We start from the raw sequence: 14,094 nt of genomic DNA on the forward strand, positions 1-14,094 counted from the left end.
ATTAAAGCTATTTTGCCTCTCTGGTTTTTACTGCCGCGTTTCAAATTTAGAATTCGGTCATTCAATTTCGTTTTGAGGCATTCAAGTTCCTAGCACACTCATTCTTTTTCATGACACACAATCATCATTCAATTTAGCAAAGCTGGTTCGACTAGAGATTTTGCTGATTTAATCATTTTCAATTTCGTGAAGAGGCAATCAATTTCGCTAAACGAGGATTCAAATAAGTATACGACTAAAGAAATACGAATAAACAGATAAACTGCAAATTTAAAGGCAATTGTTTCGTACCTTCACTTTTAAATCAAGCAAACCTTATTTTCTTTATTTTATGTTTCCAGTAGACTTTACCTGGGGCCCCAAAAGTTTTTTTTTCTTCTTTATTTTTTCGGGAGAGCTTTGATGGTTAACTGAGCAAGACCCGATATTTGAATGTGTTTGAATGTTTTTTTTTTGTTTTTATTTTAATGTTAAACTGGGTTTTACTGCGTTTAAGATAGCACAAATTCTAGAATTGACTGTACTGCCCCACAATGAAATTGAATGACTAAACGCACGCCCTAAAAAAAAATCCTGCGAATTTGAATGCAGCTTCGATGACCTGTTAAATTGAATTATTATTTTGTTAAATGGAATGACGTAAAAGTACACTTGACTAGTCTTAAAAAGAAATCGAATGACCATTTTCAGTAGCATTCGATTTCGTGCGAAATAGAATAGGCTGGAGGTTAAATTGGCTTCTCATTTTCCGAAATTGACCGAGAAAACCTATAGTTAAAAAAAAAAAAAAATTGCGCTATTTGCCCTTTACATTTCAGGGTAGTCTTGGCACTGGATATACTATTGGTATATTACTCAAAAAAATTGTTAGCATAACATCTTGGTGACGAGCAAAGGAGATCTGTTGATGGAATAAAACATTGTGAGAAACGGCCCCCTATGAAGTTACGTAGTTTTTGAGGAAGAGGTAATCTCTCACTCACATATTGAAAAATACTTCAACTGAACCCTTTTATATGCGTTCTTATTCTATAGACCTACAAGTAGTTTGCACCTCCGTCATTCTCAGTCATAAATTTCATAAATTTGGGATAACTCTTTTGTGCGGAATGTTACCTATGATTTGGCTTTATAAATTATGTGGTGTTGTCGCAGCTTTTGTTTGATTCACTTTATGCCAATTCCTGTTTGAGTCGAATGTTTAGTTAAAAGTAATTTATACCGATTTACCGGTGAATTTTTGGTCCCTGAGTTACACTGCATAAATTGGGCTGTTAAAACAGACACCATAGGTGTTTTCGCATTATAGATACCAAAAAGGGAATCAAAATTGTCCCCAAAGAGTGTGAAAACAACATGTATGCCTGCCGAAATAATTGCATTTGTGATATTTTAACACCATTAATGATGTTTGTTTTGGGTAGGTGTCAACACTCACGGTGCTAATTTTAACACCCCCTTTTTTACAAGGTAGGCCTAGAGACTCGCAACCATTGTAATAGAATACAGAACAGTTGTTGCGCCACAATGTGGTTTTGTTTCAGCGTTCTGGTAAATATGAAAGGAAGAACATGTTTAAATAAGGGAATAAAAGAGTAGTGACTTGTTCTTAAGCGGCCGTTTAAAACTGCCATCGACCCTGCAAGGTTTTAAACGTACGTTTAAGAACAAGTCACTACTCTTTTATTCCAATTCATAAATGCCCTTTTGTTAAAAAACGTTAAACAAATATAATTATAGACACTTTGACAATTGAAAACTCGAGGATTGAAAATATTCTTTTCAAAAACTTTGTGAAGAATCTGTTGCGCGTGGGTTGTGTGTACGCGCGCGCGCGCTTAGAAAAAGATTACGCGCCGCGTTACTAAAAGCTATGGTTTGCGCGTTCCGCGTGATCATATTGGCGTACGCGCGCACCTGAATCCAGCCGGTTATAATAAACTCCAGCTGGTCATTATCAACCGTTTAAACACTCCCACAGACTTCAGAGTTAAGATGATACGCTGTTGAGTATTAGTCCAATTTTTAAAGTAGATCATAGGAATTTGATTTTTTTTTTTCTATTTATATTTCTTTGGCCCCAAAAAACTGTGAAGTCTTACACGTTGACCTTCCCACTTAATGTCTTGGTACGAAAAAAGGGAGGGGGGTCTTCGTCACACCCCCATCTGGCAACCTACTTACAACGACCCAAACGAGCCATGATCCACATGACCTGTGGATCATGATCCACCGCATAAAAACGGGGTCATATGCGCCGCACATAATTACTACTCTCCTAATAAGGGAATGCTGTGCGCGTCGCGCGTGTCGTGCGATGTGGCCATAGAGTTATATATAAGAACTAGAGCGCGCACTGGCCTATATACGCGCCCCGGTATGCGAGCAGGCGGCCATTTTCTAAGTTGACAAAACAGCTATCTCACAGCGTGTGTTTGTGCGGCCATTTTGTAAGTTGAACAAACAGCATCGCGTGATCGTTCAATAAAAAAAAACCTCAAACGTGTATTTCATATTCAACGCGCGTGCAGAATGACGCGCTTGTCATCTTGCGGTCCCGTGGCATAGACCTTATCGCAAATACTGGGGCGCGCGCGTAAAGCTTGGAATTAGGTGCATTGTGGTCTAGCTGATTACAAATTTGATTCATATATAGCCCACAATGCACCTCATTCAACAGTCTGCGCTTGCGCATTGGTATTTGCGATAAGGTCTATTTGTGCACGAAGCATCACTCGTGCGCCCTCTAGTTCTTATATATAACTCTATGGATGTGGCACAACTTCAGCCGTTGATCTCAACCATTAGGAATGAAGAAACTACAGATGCAAGCTCGCGTGTCACGCCCATGAATTAACACTTTTTACCCGTCATAAACAAAGGTTTATACACACCCACGTGACGCGCTCTCCACCAGGAATAGCAAAACTCTCTGAGGTATTTATGAATACATTTTTGTGCACGTGTGATGATCAAACTCAACAATTTCCTTTGACGGGGTAGCCTTCGTATAGGCTCTTATACGCAAGCACGATTTTTTTTTTTTGCATTGCCTGTCTATATTGTCATACATAATTATATAAATCAACCGACGATGAGGATTATGAAAATGAACGGCGGGGGGAGGAGCAGGCGCAGGTCCTCTTTGAAGATGATAGTGGTGAACCAACAGGGGGATTGTGCCGAGTATGGGGATTGGGAGGAGGGGGGCGATATGGTAGTGGTGAATCAACAGATGAGGAAGATTATGAAAATAAAAAGGAAGGGGACTCTTTGTGACTTACAATCTCAACCTGTAAAGGGACCCTATCAACCCACTACATGCATTACAGTTCAGTCGACAGATACCAAATTCCTTGTACATTCGGGGGGGGGGGGGGTCTTTATCATGATGATAACGAAATGGACCATTGCGAACAGTGGGATAAATATTAAGTAATAAATGTCATGAAAGATTTCCTTGATGACCCGTTGATGACATTTTACTCAGTATTTTGCTTTGTATGCAAATCCAAAAACATAAGTATAACATTATGTGTGATGGTTTTCCCAACATTTTGCTTTGTATGCAAATTTAAAAGAAGAAAAAAAAAACCCAAACCCCACTTCGATTAAAGGTCATCAAAGGCTTCCTTTTCCACCTGGGGGCGATATGGTGGTGGTGAATCAACAGATGAGGAAGATTATGAAAATAAAAAGGAAGGGGACTCTTTGTGACTTACAATCTCAACCTGTAAAGGGACCCTATTAACCCACTACATGCATTACAGTTCAGTCGACAGATACCAAATTCCTTGTACATTGGGGGGGGGGGGTCTTTATCATGATGATAACGAAATGGACCATTGCGAACAGTGGGATAAATATTAAGTAATAAATGTCATGAAAGATTTCCTTGATGACCCGTTGATGACATTTTACTCAGTATTTTGCTTTGTATGCAAATCCAAAAACATAAGTATAACATTATGTGTGATGGTTTTCCCAGCATTTTGCTTTGTATGCAAATTTAAAAGAAAAAAAAAAACCAAACCCCACTTCGATTAAAGGTCATCAAAGGCTACCTTTTCCACCTGTTTTCTTCTCCCTTGACGTCTTTCCAGACGTCATGGATTCACCGTGCGCATGTGCTGCACTACCAGCAAATGAAACAACTAGCCAAACTTGTGTTTGCCATCGCCACTGTGTCTGTTAAGCTCAGCCGTTATACCTTGTCGTCTGAAAGTACAGAACTGTACACACACCAACATTATTGCTTCTATAAGTTTGCCGGAAAATGGATTCATGTTGTGTAAAAATGACCCTCTTGGTCTTCATAGCCTTGTTTGCTATGACTGTGAAGGTGTACCATGCTGAGCGTATCATTAACGAGACTGAACAATGTGGGTGCAAGCCCCACATTACCATCGTCCCGCCAGTTTGCGGACGCTCCGCTCAAGTGGATGGATTGCAGGTTGCTGTCGATAACAACCACAAATCGGTTTCCTCCGAGCTGCTGAACATAAAAGAACAGCTAGAAAAGCTACAATCAGCAGTTACTTCCATAGTCGGAGTGCCGAAAGGTAAATTAACACACTTGCCATTGAGGGAACTATGTAAAAGTGTCCAGCAGTCGTCTTTGTTTTAAAGGCTCTAATCTATACGGCTGATACCATTTCAAAGGGATGGTATTTACTTAAAGATGTATGTCAGATTTCTTGCCGATTTGACCCAATTTGTGATTTAAAATTCAATAGGTATTTTGATGGAGATCGATAAAGTTACAAGCTTTCATTTGAGCCATTGCTCGAAAAAGTCCGCCAATTATTAGTAGCAGTGAAATAAAGTGCTCAACATTAGTTTTTGTCGGAATCACGTGACCAATTCTTATGTGTTTTTTAAGAAACGTTTTTAATTTTTGTCATGGTTCCTGACCATTAAAAGTTAAACTTGTTTTCATTAGAGCGGGTGATACTCTTTGAAATACCATTCACTCAAAAAAAATATATTTTTAGTGTTTGGGGCAACAAATCTGACATAGCATTTATAAGCTGCACTTTCCATGTTACCCGGCGCCCTTAGTCCTGGCGGCCTTACACTTTCGTTTTGTACTACAGTGACGTCCTGGACATCAGGGTACATTTCTGGGGCGGAACATTTTCACAGCTTCATAACTCAAATCTTACCTGCAAGAAAGCACACATTTCAACAGATTCACATTCCATGGCAGCATATGTTTTTATGCGGTGGGGTTTGATCGTCATATATTTTTCACATTTCCGTCATTTCCATGAAATAATGCAGCTCCCAACGTTAAGGAATTCCCATTTTTGTTCGTACTCTCACAGTCTGCCGTGTGTACGCAAGACGCACGACGCGCAAATTTTGAATTGTGTTGTTAACGCTGCGCAGTCAAGATACGGTGACAAAGAATTCATGCGTCTAAGCTTGCATCGTGCGTCTTGCACGCGAATGTGTACGCGTACGCACGACAACAGACAACACTGTGAGAAAACGATCGAAACAGGGAATTTTTTAACGTTGGAAGCTGCATTATTTCACGAAAATGACGGATTTGTGATGAAAATATGAGGACCAAAACCCACCGCAGAAATATGTATGCCGCAATGGAATGTGAATCTGTTGAAATTAGTGGCTTGTTGCAGGTAAGATTTAAGTTATGAAGCTGTGAAATTTTTCCGCCCCAGAAACGGGCCTCAATAGTTAGGACTCTGTTCCTGTGTACAGAGAAAGAGTCCTAGATAGGGCTACCGGCGCCCTGTGCATTACGCTTAGCGCAGTTGTTCAAAATTGCTATCTTAAATAAGGTCTATGATACATTATATCGTAGGAGGTCCTGTTTTCGAGGTGTCCCTAATATCGTGGCAAATCTTTTACCTCTCTGTGCGCGATGTAAACAGTCCCTAGATAAAAATTGTGTGGTTTTATTTGCCAAGCAAAGAGTCTCCTCTTCTTTGACCAAAACTTAGAAACACGTAATGCTCCACTGGTCATTTGCACTTGTAAATGCAAAAAAGTTGGTATTTTAGGTATTTCTACAAGGTACAAAAATATGTCATAATGTTGAGGCCATAAAAAAATATTTGCCCACCGAAAAAGTTTCATCAAACGCTATTTCAATTCACAATTCATGATGATCAAAATCATGTGACTGAATGTTTTGCTGAGCATTCTTAAAGAAAAATACAGAGGCTTAAAGAAGCCATGTGCCTTATATCATTTTCTAATATTTTTTGAGATTTTTATTTTGTAACCCTCGTATCAATACTATTATTTATATTAAAATTTAAACATCAGCTTGTTGATTCAATTATCACTGTTTATTATACGCTTTATTATAAATATTAAGAAAAAAAGTAGAAAAAAAATAAATAGAAATCAGATTTTGAAGCCAGTAATTATTCACACTTTTTATTTTTTTTTTTTTTTTTAAATTTTTTGCAAGTTATCATGGTAATTTTAAAAATTTAATAAAAAAATATTTTGAATAAAATGAAGGCAACTGCTGGCTATACAGTCATACACAGAGTCTCAAAGAACACTTGTAGTCACTGCAGATGTTTCTTCCATGTATGGCTTCACCGGGAAACCATACTTTCTTGTTTGCCGTGAAAATAGGAAAAACTCAAAACAAATGGGGCCAGTTGAAGTCATCCAAGATCGGTGTGTGGTGTGAACATTTCAATGTCCATCAAGTTTTAATATATGTTTGCATACTTCGTATTAACAAATGAAGATAATTAGGGCATCGGTTGATATATTGCATCATTATTTTTTTCCCAATTCAAAGAAAAAGGCATAATAGCGTGATAACTGGTAAGCAGAGGATACAATTGTTGCACGCTGTGATGGGATTCATGTCGTTTCGTACACCCGAGGGGGAAAATGGCACCCGAGGCGAAGCCGAGGGTGCCGTTTGCCACCGAGGGTGTACAAAACCCATGGACCCCAGTAGGGGTACAGATGGAAGCTTTACCGTGACCAGCAACCAACAACTACACCCCCAATCGACCTTTTGCGGAATGCGGGATTATTATTTATTTTTTTAATAACAAAAAGCCTTTTTTGTTCGTTAATTTATGATTGTTTTTAATAACATCACCTTTTCTACTCAGAGTGTGGATGGCAGTTGGTCTTCAAAGGGGTTGCTGGGACGGGATTTAATATGTATGACCTGTGGACTGACTCAATCTGGGATAGCGGCTCAGATAACAGCGGGAACTATCGGAACAACATATTGTACAATTCTTGGAAAAGTGGACAGTTGAACATCAAGCAGGTGAGGAAATAGACTGGTCCCCTGTCTGTATCCGAAAACAGACATGTACTTGCTTTTCAGAAACAGTGATTTCATTTGATACAATTATGAGTTAATTTATAAACATGCAGCGACGTAAGCTTAAAGGCACTGGACACCTTTGGTAATTGTCAAAGACCTGTCTTCTCACTTGGTGTTTCTCAACATAATGCATAAAATTACAAACCTGTATTAATATTTAAACTCAATTTGTCGTCGAAGTTGCGAGAGAATAATGGAAGAAAAAACACCCTTGCATCACAAGTTGTGTGCTTTCGGCTGCTTGAATTCGATACCTCAGCTGAGGTTTCGAATTTTGAGAGGACCAGGCGGATTCCCCTGGGGGTATCTAACGACCTTTTCGAAGTGCAGGACGAATGTTCATATGACAATAACTAGCTCAATGCATTTCCTAATGGGCTTATAATCGTTTGAGCCTGTTTGTTAGAAGTGTGCGTGGATCAGTGCGATTTACGCAACATGTTTTTGGTTTTTTGTCTTTCGATGATACAATCCTGTTTAACTTGAATCTCTGTCCAGGTCAAGTTGTCCTTGTACGACCAGACTGGGGTCAAAGTTGAATTGGTATTCAATGGAGTGGACTCTGACATTTCGAGCTGGTTCGCCAAGGAGCGCCTTGTATCCTCTCCATGGAGTGACCTGACAACAACGACAAACACGAACTACTTCTCTATCTTTGGGCATGATATATCCAGGTACGTACACATGATGGTGGTCAGCTCGGCACGTCGCATACATTGTTTTATTTTAAACTCCATAACAAGAACGCATACACACAAGCGTTCGTTTCAGTCAAATTTGAACTGTGACTGAAACAAACGCTTGAAAATTTAAACACTGAATAAAACACGGAGAAATAATGTTCTGAAACATTCGAAAAGTAACCAGAAAGAGTAACCGCTAATAATGGTCTATAACAAAATAAGAAAGATGAGATGACGAGTTATGGAGTGAAGTTACACAAAGAGTAGGACCGGATATACTATGCATTTCTGTTTCTTCAATAAAAAGTTTTACGGCAAGAAAAGATGCTGGATCTGTTTGCCTCCTCTCTTTAGCATTGTCTTTAGCATTGTGACTTTCCGGTCACTAGCGGTGGTTCAAACTGTGGGTATTAGCACACGAGGGTGGTTGGTATCCAAATGTGTTTTTCGATTTGGTAAACACAAGTGTATGTACACAATTTTTTACAGGTCTCAAAAAAGTTTTTTTTTTTTGTATTATATCCATACGACATACGACACAATAGTTGAGTGAAGAACCAGTGCGCACGCGCAAACTCACATACGCCAGGTCGGTCATTGTCTGTGTAAGGTATGTGGGTGATTACGAGGTGTCGTTAAACGACCGCGGTACCACGGGTTCGACTTTTGAAGTCTCTTCGTTCGAGCTCCTTCTCTTCCTTCCTCCATGCTTTTACTGGCGTTATTCACAAGCATCGAAGTTTGACGTCAGATGCTAGGCTGAGACATGGGCTGATATAGCTAAAGCTGACTCATTCATTGCTAAACAAAATATACGTCTGCTTGAATTATACTTTTAAAGACAATGGACACTATTTGTAATTGTCAAAGACTAGTCTTCACAGTTGGTGTATCTCAACATATGCATAAAATAACAAACCTGTGAAAATTTCAGCTCAATCGGTCATCGAAGTTGCGAGATAGTAATGAAAGAAAAAACACCATTGTCACACAAAGTTGTGTGCTTTCTGATGCTTGATTTCGAGAACTCAATTTCGTGGGAAAACTACTTCTTTCTCGAAATCTACGTCACTTCAGAGGGAGCTGTTTTTCACAATGTTTTGTACTATCGACCTCTCCCCATTACTCCTAATCAAGAAAGGTTTTATGATGATAATTATTTTGAGAAATTACCAATAGTGTCCACTGCCTTTAAATAATATTGTGGGTATAAATAAGCTACTGTTGGTATCAGAATTCCTTTCTCGTTTCTCTTGTCACGCAAACTTTAGTGGATCGGCTCGTCGACGGTTCTTCATCAATAAGATCTATAACGGCTGCCCTTTGGACTATGGCTGGATGGTGGTGCTAGATTCAGATGGCGTTTGTCAATGGGAACGATCCTTCAGAAGTTATCCGGTCTTACTGTACAGCACACAAGGAAATATCAACTGGAATGTTGATACATCAAACGGTAAAACATATAACAACTAATGTCTTAAAGGGTTACACCGGCTCAACGTTTACGTAATTTAGTGTTAAGAATCTATGAAGATAAACATTATTTTAAAAGTGTATCCGCTTTTCCAGCCGTTGCAACTGTCAAATCTATACGCGCACTTTTTTAAGTAGACTGGTGCTCTGTTTATATACATGTTTACTATGGGGACAGTCTCGTCAGTATAATAAACCTTTCTTTTGTTTTGCCTTGGTTGGCATTGACGGCCGGCCGCATGTTAGTAAAACACCCAATCGTTTTAACATATTATGTTTTAACCAAATTCAACGTTTTCTGTAAACCTGCTACTAAATAAAATACCTCCCATAAGTAGTTGTTTTGTTTTCAGCAAAATGAACACAATGTTTGAATATTTTTGTACATTGTAACAAACAGTAGCGATCTGTTTTTGATTTGCATTCATGGCTTTCCATAGTTTTCCAACCTGGGTTGGCAAAAACTTGGGCTGTGACGTTGCAAAAAAAGATGGGCGGTCTACATAATCCATGTGTATAAGCAACCGGCATAATACACGCATCTGCTGCCACCTAGCGTTCCAAAATCTCCCATTAATCGTTATAGCGTGTCTACGAGCAGACAGCACGCATCGGGAACGAACAATGATTTCTTGTTTCACTAAAAAAAAAAAAATGATTGGTGTGTAGCCACTGGCCAGGTTGGGACGGAAGTCTGCGGAATTTAACTAGTTTGAGTAGTTGACACTGAAACAACAACATTATTGTCAAATCCATTTGCAAAACAAAAACGTGTGGTAATGAAAAACACGCTTTGTATTAAAAAGACACGCTTTATCAGCACAATTGGAAAAAAGTATGATGCTTTCTCAGGGTGCTTTTTTCCCGAGCCTTTTATTTTATTTTATTGTTATTGTTTCCAGCTGGAGCGTTGGCCATGGCGGATTACTTGACCATCCACATCAATACTGAGTGAGACCAAGGCTTTGAAGCGAATCCGCACCGTGCACGACCCGTTGGTGTCGCACCGGTATATTAATCATGCGTATCACTTTTACATAATCATTTTTAACTCTTATATAATCATATTAACTTTACATCATCATTTACATAAATAATCATATTAACTTTTACATCATCATCATCATCATCATCCTTCGTCCTTAGGCGGGATAGTCTTTTACATAATCATTTTAATTACTTTGATTACCTTTTTTGGTACTCTTAGATTACATTAGAATCTAGAATGATTTATTCAGCCAACGTTAAAAAGTTGAAAACCTAAAACATCGGAAATTGTAGTGCACCTCGAGCTCTCTAGATTAACAATCGCAGAATACATTTAAAAACATTGCGAAGAAAATACTAAAGTAAAAATATATACAAATATATAAGCTACAAAAAGCAGAAAACAAACTAGTTATCATTAAAAGCACGAACAGCATCAGGATAAAAACTATCTATGAACCGCTTACTACATTTAAAATGCTTAAGACGACGGTTAGAAGGGAGAAATTGGAAATAATAATCTGTTACCAAATTCTATATAATTTTTATTTGATTATTTTTTGGTACTCTGTTAGCATAAAAACTTACTTATCAATGGAGAGCGGTTGATACGTTAAAACATTGTGAGACACGACTACCTCTGAAGTGACGTTTTATTCGAGAAAGAGGTAATTATTCACTAATATAATGAATTTGATTTCAAGACCTCAAAATTAAACTTTGCGGTCTCTATAAGTCAAGCGTCTGAAAGCACATAACTTCGTGTGACAAGGGGTCGATTTCACAAAGAGTTAGGACTAGTCCTAACTTAGGACTAGTCCTATAGGAGATATACAAATTGCATGGATAGTCCTAAGTTAGGACGAGTAACTGGTCCTAACTCGAGATAATACTAGTCCATAGAGCTATTATGGACTAGTCCTAACTCTTTGTGAAATCGGCCCAAGGTGTTTTTTCTTCCATTGTTATCTCGCCACTTCGACGACAAATTGAGCTAACAATTCCACAGGTTTGTCACGTTTTGTATGTTGAGATATACTTAGTAAAACCAAAAGCGTACTTTATTATTAAAAGCTTCGTTGATGATGCATGCATGCTGGGTCAAGATGGAGGGGCACTTCCCCGGTAAAATTTCAACTAAACAACAAAGAGAGACGAGAGGGGGAGGGGGAGGGGGGTTGATTGAGAGAGGGGTAAGTAATACCAAACGTTCAATGCTGCACAACTTCGCGTTTGTTATATTAAAGCCATTATACACTTTCGGTAAAAATATTTAAAACAACAAACCTGTGAAAATTTACGCTCAATCGGTCATCGGAGTCGGGGGAAAATAACGGGAAAACCCACTCTTGTTTTCGCGCGTTTCGCCGTGTCATGACATGTGTTTAAAATAAATCCGTAATTCTCGCTAACGAGAATTTATATTGTTTTACTGTTTTCTCAAAAAGTAAAGCATTTCATGGACTATTATTTCAAGAGAAGTCTTTCACCATTGCCTTTTATAAACCCTGTAAATCATTTGTAAATCTGTGAACTTTTTTTTTTTTCTGTACCGAAAGGGTCCAATGGCTTTAAAAAGGGTGTATGTACTTTTTGTAGGACAAAAAACACGATGTCCACAGATTTACACTAAACTTACACAGTTTGAAGATAATGATAGTAGAAAGCTTCCCTGAAAATATTACGTGTTTTGGTGTAGTTTTGGGGTAATGAGTAAAACAATGTCATGAAAATAATTTTCGTCTCATGAGACCAAAATTATTTTAAGCATTTACAAACGTATTTTCATTACATTGTTTTACTCATTTCTCAAAAACTACAGCACCTAATATTTGAAGGGAAGCTTTCCACTATCAGTATCTCTAAACCCTGCGAGTTTAATGTAAATCTATGGACATTTTGAAAAAGTACCCAAAACCTTGAACCAGAAACATTATAAGCAACACAAGCAGAAAATTTGCGAAATTTCAAAATCTAAAAATAAAAGTGTGATCATCAAACTTGCAAAACAAATTTTTTTTTTACGGGGATGCACATGGTGGCCCCTCTCTCCCACACTCTCTCGCATTTTCCCAAAGTTTAAAGACATCGGGCACGACTCACTTGGTGTATCTCAACATAGTGCACAAAATAACAAACCTGTGGAACTTTTGAGCTCAATTGCGAGATAACTATTGAAAGAAAAAATACCCTTGTCACACGAATGATTTCGAGACCTCAAACTCTAAATCTGAGGTCTCGAAACCAAATTCGTAAACTACATTACTTCAGAGGGAGCCGCTTCTCACGATGTTTTACCTCTCCCCATTACTAGTATTCAAGAAAGGTTTTATGCTAATAATTATTTTGAGTGATTACCAATAGTGTCTACTGCCTTTAAGGCAAGATCTGAAACTTGACATAGTGTTTAGTCCAGTGCATGAGGAAGTAAAATAAATTCTTGTAAGCGCAACGGAAGTGCAATTAAAGTTGTTGCCCATTATTTTTTTAGGTCATCAATCGCCCAGTTCCTATTAAGTTCCGGTACCTCATTTAAAACACTCTGAAAACTTTAATTTGAGGGATGAAGATCCCCACCCCTTTAAAAGTCGATTTTGCCACCACCCTCCTGGGACCAGCATATATTTTGAACAATCCTCCAATGAGCAACACTCGACTTTCAGAATAATCTAGGAAAATTCACACTGATAAAATTGTTCTGTCACCTGGAAGTGGTATTTTGTCAAAATAAAGCTTTTGTCATTGAAGTATGTGTTTTGATGAGTGGAATATGAATAAACAACTAACTAAGGTTTACATAAATTAGTTTCCATGTTTTTTACAAATTGGGAAAAAAGCCCGACCCGAGAGTGCGCTGTTCGTGACGTCAATCGAGGCGCGATGAATCGCATGTAGTTCCAACACAGCATAGTGACGCTTGGCGCAAGCTAAAAACGCCCTTAAAGTTGAAACAATACCTGATTTTTTTCACGTTAGGCAAATGCTTCTTTAGGTTCGTTACGTCTTTCAGGTACCTTCTACGACTACCCCACTAGTTGGAAAAATTATTGGGATAGCGTCATGTTTTAGAAAAGAACTTTTCTCTTCATGTCAAAATGTGTAGTGTATTCCGGATTCTCGAAGCACGACGGCTCGAAGTGTTTGCCGCACAGCGCTGGAAAAGACGTCGGACCGGACAACTTGGTAAACTGACACCATCTTTAGTTGTATTGCTGCATTCAGCAGCAATACACCTGGTTGACATTGCCGGGAAAATGCAAGAAAAAAACGTTTTCAAACGTACAAACTCACGTCCAGGACTTCAATGTACTTGCACGTACGTATGTTCGATCGAGGCAAAGTGTTCCTCGATTGACGTCACAAAAGGGGTAGGCGGAGTCACCCCCCACACATCCTTATTTAATTTGTTAAACATATAAATCGTCGAAAACAATTACTCAACAAATTATTTTATTGTTCAGGAACATATACTCTAATGTTTAAAGAAAAAAAATATATATTTCTAGGTGCCTTTAAGTCAAAACAATTTCGCTGGACAAACTCGACCCAGAGAAAAATTCCTACCGATAAATTTCCGTCCACCGTCATTAATTTTATTATTTGACGGATTTT

General features: G+C 38.4%; 1 protein-coding gene across 1 annotated transcript; it reads left to right on the plus strand.

Moving 5' to 3' along the window:
• The first annotated feature begins 4,158 nt into the window (after positions 1-4,158).
• LOC139935311 (uncharacterized) lies at positions 4,159-13,267 on the plus strand. The gene is made up of 5 exons (XM_071929836.1): positions 4,159-4,562; positions 7,116-7,279; positions 7,838-8,013; positions 9,294-9,475; positions 10,398-13,267. The coding sequence occupies exons 1-5, from the start codon at positions 4,277-4,279 to the stop codon at positions 10,448-10,450; spliced, it is 861 nt and encodes a 286-aa protein (XP_071785937.1). The 5' UTR covers positions 4,159-4,276; the 3' UTR covers positions 10,451-13,267.
• The last annotated feature ends 827 nt before the right edge of the window (positions 13,268-14,094 follow it).

The sequence above is a fragment of the Asterias amurensis genome, chromosome 3, assembly GCF_032118995.1.
Source record: "Asterias amurensis chromosome 3, ASM3211899v1".
In the NCBI taxonomy this organism is placed as follows: Eukaryota; Metazoa; Echinodermata; class Asteroidea; order Forcipulatida; family Asteriidae; genus Asterias; species Asterias amurensis.

Excerpts from the sequence above, each read along its gene's own strand:
- LOC139935311 (XM_071929836.1), top strand. The coding sequence starts at position 4,277 with ATGGATTCATGTTGTGTAAAAATGACCCTCTTGGTCTTCATAGCCTTG. Across the intron at positions 4,563-7,115 it reads CATAGTCGGAGTGCCGAAAG|AGTGTGGATGGCAGTTGGTC; the intron begins GTAAATTAACAC and ends TTTTCTACTCAG. Across the intron at positions 7,280-7,837 it reads GACAGTTGAACATCAAGCAG|GTCAAGTTGTCCTTGTACGA; the intron begins GTGAGGAAATAG and ends ATCTCTGTCCAG.